At 28.6% G+C, this 5,627-nt stretch overlaps 1 protein-coding gene across 1 annotated transcript in view; it reads left to right on the top strand.

Moving 5' to 3' along the window:
* Positions 1 to 4,111: 4,111 nt before the first annotated feature.
* LOAG_18506 (receptor mediated endocytosis protein 1) overlaps positions 4,112 to 5,627 on the top strand; it is a gene marked incomplete at both ends in the record, with an annotated part of 5,966 nt that continues 4,450 nt past the window's right edge. The window contains 2 exons of the mRNA XM_020451166.1: positions 4,112 to 4,194; positions 5,361 to 5,463. Of these exons, the coding sequence (XP_020305077.1) occupies positions 4,112 to 4,194; positions 5,361 to 5,463 (186 nt within the window). The remainder of the gene's footprint in view (positions 4,195 to 5,360; positions 5,464 to 5,627) is intronic.

The raw sequence follows: 5,627 nt of genomic DNA, 5'->3' as shown, positions 1-5,627 counted from the left end.
CCTGATAGTGTTATCATTATCACTATATTGTCGTTCTCGAATTATCAAATTTACTGCACCAGCTCTATCTTTATCCATTTTAAAGTTTACACTCTTCAAAATTGTTTCATACCTTCTCAACCATATCTTACAACTATTATAATAGTCTTTTAAAAAAAAGAAAAATTAATTCTTTACACATTTTTTAATCACATTAATAATATGCGATGTGATTATTCATAAATCTATTTTACATCAAAATTCGTGATGAATATATTTAAAGGAAAAAAAAAAAAAAAAAAAAAAGAGAATTGAGGAAGGAATAATGTTAACAATGGATATTCGTGAAAGTTCTATTTGTCCTAACTCTTTCAATTTTTCTAACAATTTTAAATCATTCTATTTGTCTATTTAATCGATCGATGGATCGATTAAATAGTAAACAAATTAATTTGTTCTAAAGATTTAGTATTATTATCGTTTGGTATTTCTCAAATTGACTCTTTTATGTTGTTAAAATTTTTCTTTTTCTTTTTTTCTTAACAAATTATACATTTAAAAAGTTAAAATATTTTAAATTTTATGAAATTAAATTTTTTTCATTATAAATTGTAAAATTTATAATGAAAAAGAAGTAAAAGTAATGAAAGATATAAAGAAATGAAATGATTAAAATTTGATTATTTTTAATATTAGGTTAATGTGGTATTTGCCTAAATTATTTACACAGTTATTACAATTATTTAATCTTTTAACAAATTTCTTTTTCAAATTATTTTCCTCATATTATTTGTTATGTTCAAATATTTTAAATTTTATTAATTTAAAAGAAAAAGAATTTCGAATTATATATTTAAATATTTTTATTTGCTATTAAAAAATTTATAGTATATAAATGCTTCATATTTCATATTGTTTATAATAAATTACATTTTGTTGTTTACGTAAAGGAATATAAATAACAGAATTATATAGAAATTGTATCATATCATTTATAGATTATCTATTAATAATGAAATTGTATGGTTCATTTGTTGATTGTTTTAACAAGAAAATGTTAAATGATGAAAATAGACGTAATTTGACGTAAGACGTAATTTGACGCAACGTATTTTTATCTTGTACTTTCACTTTTTTCAACAATAAAATTGTATATGATTAGAAATTAATCATAAAATTGTCCTAAAAACAATCATTTTTTGATTAAATTAACTTGTACTGCTTATAATTAATTAATTGTAGTCCTCTTATTAATTATCATTTAATTTGATTCGATTTATAGATTTTTGAAATTTCTTTTGTTCGCTTTCTGTTTCTCAGAATTAAATACAAACTATTTTACTTACATATGATTACTACGCTAAATATACTGTATTAAAATTAGTACGATAAATTCAAAATTTATCGTACTAATTTTAAAATTTTAAAGCATTCTTAAATTTTTTAAAATTTTTAATTTTTTTTAGTTTTAAAATAATTTTTCTGAATTTTTAAATTCTAAAACACTTCATTTTTTCCTCTAAATTTCTAAATTTTGCAAATTTACACGGCAAAGTTCACATTACTTATGCATTTCTGCACAAGCAGTCAGGAAAAACCACTGGAAAGTAGTGAGTACATTGATATGCTCTCAATCTCTGCTAACACTAGCAAGCATGCATCTTCTCTCATTTTCTCAGTCTTTTTCCGTTCACTATGCCAATTTCCTTATTCCATTCAATTTAACAATCTTTTTTTTTGCTTTCAACTTTAAATGTATCATCATAAGCTGTAAATCTTTCTAATTTCAATTGAATCCTTTAATGCTCTTCTTTGGTTTCTCATTGTCTGGTCAATTCTATTTTATACTGTGTCATTTCCTGGTTATCCTAGAAAACACTCATAGTATTGCATCTACCAGCTATTTGTTCACTGAAGAAGTCTCGGGAGAGCACTCCCGAGACTTCTTCAATTTGAAACTGTCGTAGACGAGTAAATTGCTTTGCGACATCTTTGTGTGACAATGTTCGGTTTTGGTTTCAATCCATTGGTTACATTACAATACTTTGACTGGCGAGTCTTTCGCTTGTTTCCGTATGTTTTGGCTTATTCCGGAGACGTTTTTAAGTTTTGGGGGTAGGAGTATGACGGGATTGAATGAATTGTGCAGTCGAACCGGATCGAACCCATTCGGTTACTTGTTATCTCTCCTTCCGGTTATCAATATCTATCCGTCCGGTTGTTTGCTTCTCTTTCATTTGTATTTATCTAATATAATGTGGAGAATTTCAATTTCAATTTCTTATTACTTTCAATTCCTTAATTTTGTTCGTTTTCAAATATTCATTTTGCTGTCTTTGATCTTTCGCTGTTTTTTTCGAACTCAACCTAAAATGTTACATACGAATCATCAGTTGTAACGAATAATTAAATTGTGAACAAACACCTTTTTTCCCCTTAATCTTGGGGAAAAAAAGTACTACTGTGAAAGATGAGGCTTCTATGCTGATGGCTTGATTAATTATTTTTTTCACTATTTGTTTGTAATAACATTTTACCACTTTAACCTTCCCTTTCCGTCTGCATTTCACTACGTATCACCTTTATATAGTAGCGATACACAGTCGTAATAAGTTTTGGTTGGTTGAGATTTTCATAACTCATTGCTTGTGTCCTGTTTCGGATGCGGCAATTTTCCATTCTTACCGCCTGGATTGGTGCTGTAAATTCTCAGGATTTGCAGTGAGTTATTCCGAAAATTTGCGTTTCTTTCATCTTAAGCAGTGATAGTTATTGGATGACTCATCCTTTTTGTTTAATGAATGCTTCATATATTATTTATTCATCTATGTAGATGCTTATATTTCGTAGATAGAGAAAATGTTTTTCAATAAAATTTATTTCGAAGATATGGCTCAGCAAGTATTGATATTTTCAATTGCTCTAAAATATGACACTACTCATATCATCTCCAACTTTCGGAATTTTATCTAATAATTTTGGGACTTTTTAGAATTCTTCTGGCATAACCAGTTTTTGATCTCAGATTGCTTATTATTAATTTCCAGAATTTTTTAAAAAGCTATAATGTGCTACTATAAAATTACCCAAAGGGTTAGAAAACCTTTAGTGAAGTGATATTAGTTGTACTTGAAGTGAATTATGTTTTCAATTAAATATTTCATTCCACCTAAAAAGTGTGCTGACTCTGAGTCTTTATTCCCCCAAATAATTAACATTAGTAGTATAAATGGATAAATTTCCGTTAGGCTAACTCCACTACGCTTTAGTAAAATACTTTATGTTTCAGAAATTTCGCTCTTCAATTTTTATTCATTCTCATACTTTTCCAAAATACGAATAAAACTTGAATGTATTATCTTTGCTTGACCGAATGCGTGAGATCACATTTGGAAATGAATTTCGTGTAAAAGAAATGCATACAGTATTAACCGCTTAACTAACCTATTCTACTAAGCTTCCGATTATTTAGTCAATTAAAAACGTTGATCATTTAATTGTAAGTTAACTTTTCGTTTACTCAGTAGTCATAGGAAATTCATTAATTTTATACGAATCTTTCATGGATTTAACTACAAATTTCAAATACTAACAGTATTTCATTTACTTCCCCTTCTATAATTGCTAATTAGTTACACAGATTCATTGTAAATGAATTGGATTTTGAGCTAGCATACGTAGGATGTATATTTACGCAAGATAGGAATCCAAATTATGATAAGAGGTCAAACATTCTGATAGTTCGTTTATATTGACAAATGATTGAAAATGTGATATTAACGGTTGAAAATTATCATGGAGAAGTTCCGCACTGAATTTTCATAAATTTTTGTTAAATATTAGGAGCAAATACTTGTAACTTCGAAATTTTGAACTTCGAGATTTCCCCGAATATTGAACATTTTTGTTGTGAGAAATAAGTTAAGTGGTTGATTGACTTATCAAATGAATTTTTTCAATGCTGAGTCATTTCTCAACACTTTGTTTCGTGATTCATGCAATCAGTTCTTGTGTTCTTTATCTTTTGCAAAACTTTTACCAAAGCGGTATTTGTTTTCACATCATTTATTCGTTGAAAAAAGTGAGTAATTACTTATAAAGAAACCTTGAAAATAAGAAAATTTTTTTTCAGGTAGTGCTTTAGCAGGGCGCATTCGACCACGGAAGATGTTTTCGTGGATTGGCGGTGATTCGTCTAAAAAGAAGCAACAAGAGGTTAGCATTAAATGTTTAAGTATTTATTCTTCAAATTTGTTATCATGTTCTACAATTCTTAGATTAAGATAAAAAGGATTTTAGAAAAGAAGGAAATATTATTATTCCCTCCGATTTTGTTGGTGTAAAAGTTTTTGTTCCCAAAATTATTTAGTGACTGTGATTGCTCTCAACAATAATTTATGTTGGAGGTAATGTTGTTCGAGGAGTGTTTTGAATCTTTTTCTTATCTTCTCCACTTCTTAAAATGAATTTTTCTGAATTTATTGTAGAGGGTAATCTGTTGTATTTTTTATCAGTCTGTATCAATTGTCGGAAATAACAAATAAAAGTGGCGTATAATTTACATTGAAGATAATTTTCATTTTTTTTTTTTTTTTTCATTAAGACATATTTATAAAATTAAAATTTTTCTATTTCTGCTCATATCGTTAAATAAAGACAGCCACCGTCAGAAAATTTTAATCGGCATTTGTGCTTGTGACGAAATTTCATTTTCTCTCACTCTTGTGCTCTACTTCCTAGTTTTATTTCATTGATAGGTACAATATTTGATTCTCTTCTGTAAATTTTGCTTGATATACACCAATTTATGTAGAATACTTCCCAATGGAATATCACGACATGATTCTTAGCATGCATATCAAACTCACTAGTTTTTATAATCTGATGGAAATTTTAGCATGATAAAGTGACGGGATGGAAGCAGAAAATAGCACATAAAGGAAAAACTCGTTGCAGATGTGTGTTAATAGACTTTCTTGTTAGTAATGTTCACAAATTGACGCACAGCTGCAACATTCTAATTTTTTGGAACGGAAAAAAAAAAGGAATTTCTCGTCGTCCACCTGTACTTGTTTTAAATGGTAAGAAGGATGAAGAGGAGGGGAAACAGTGTATGAAAGAGCAGAGAGGAATAGGTCGAGATTGTACAGCCATTTGTACAACCAGGTTGTACAGCCATTTTTGGATTATCGAATTCAACCCTTTTTCTCTCCTCTCCAAGTATCGGTGAAAATATTTACTTGTGAGTGAATGAGCGAGATATTGCTGCAAAATACAGTTTGTGCTACCATATGCCAGCTTTTAGAACTTCCACTACTGATAATACTGCCACTACTATTAATAGTACCATGCGACCCAAATTTAATAAACATCTCAAACAGGTCCTCGAAACTGTTAGCGATGGGTTACGAAAGATCTACAAACAGAAATTGTTACCATTGGAAGAATATTATAGATTCCACGATTTTCATTCACCAGCTCTTGGTGAGTATTATATTTTTTTTTATTTCTTTTTTATCTCCTGATTTTGTTGTCATCAGTTTGACAATCCTACTTTGCCGTGGTCGTATATTCATTTGCTCGGTCAGTAGTGAAAACTTTTGAATGAATCATATATATATATATATATATATATATATATATATATA

This window comes from Loa loa (genome assembly GCF_000183805.2).
Source record: "Loa loa unplaced genomic scaffold supercont3.337, whole genome shotgun sequence".
Classification (NCBI taxonomy): domain Eukaryota; kingdom Metazoa; phylum Nematoda; class Chromadorea; order Rhabditida; family Onchocercidae; genus Loa; species Loa loa.
The sequence above is the reverse complement of the archived record's forward strand: the minus strand, read 5'-3'. Positions and strand labels throughout refer to the sequence as shown.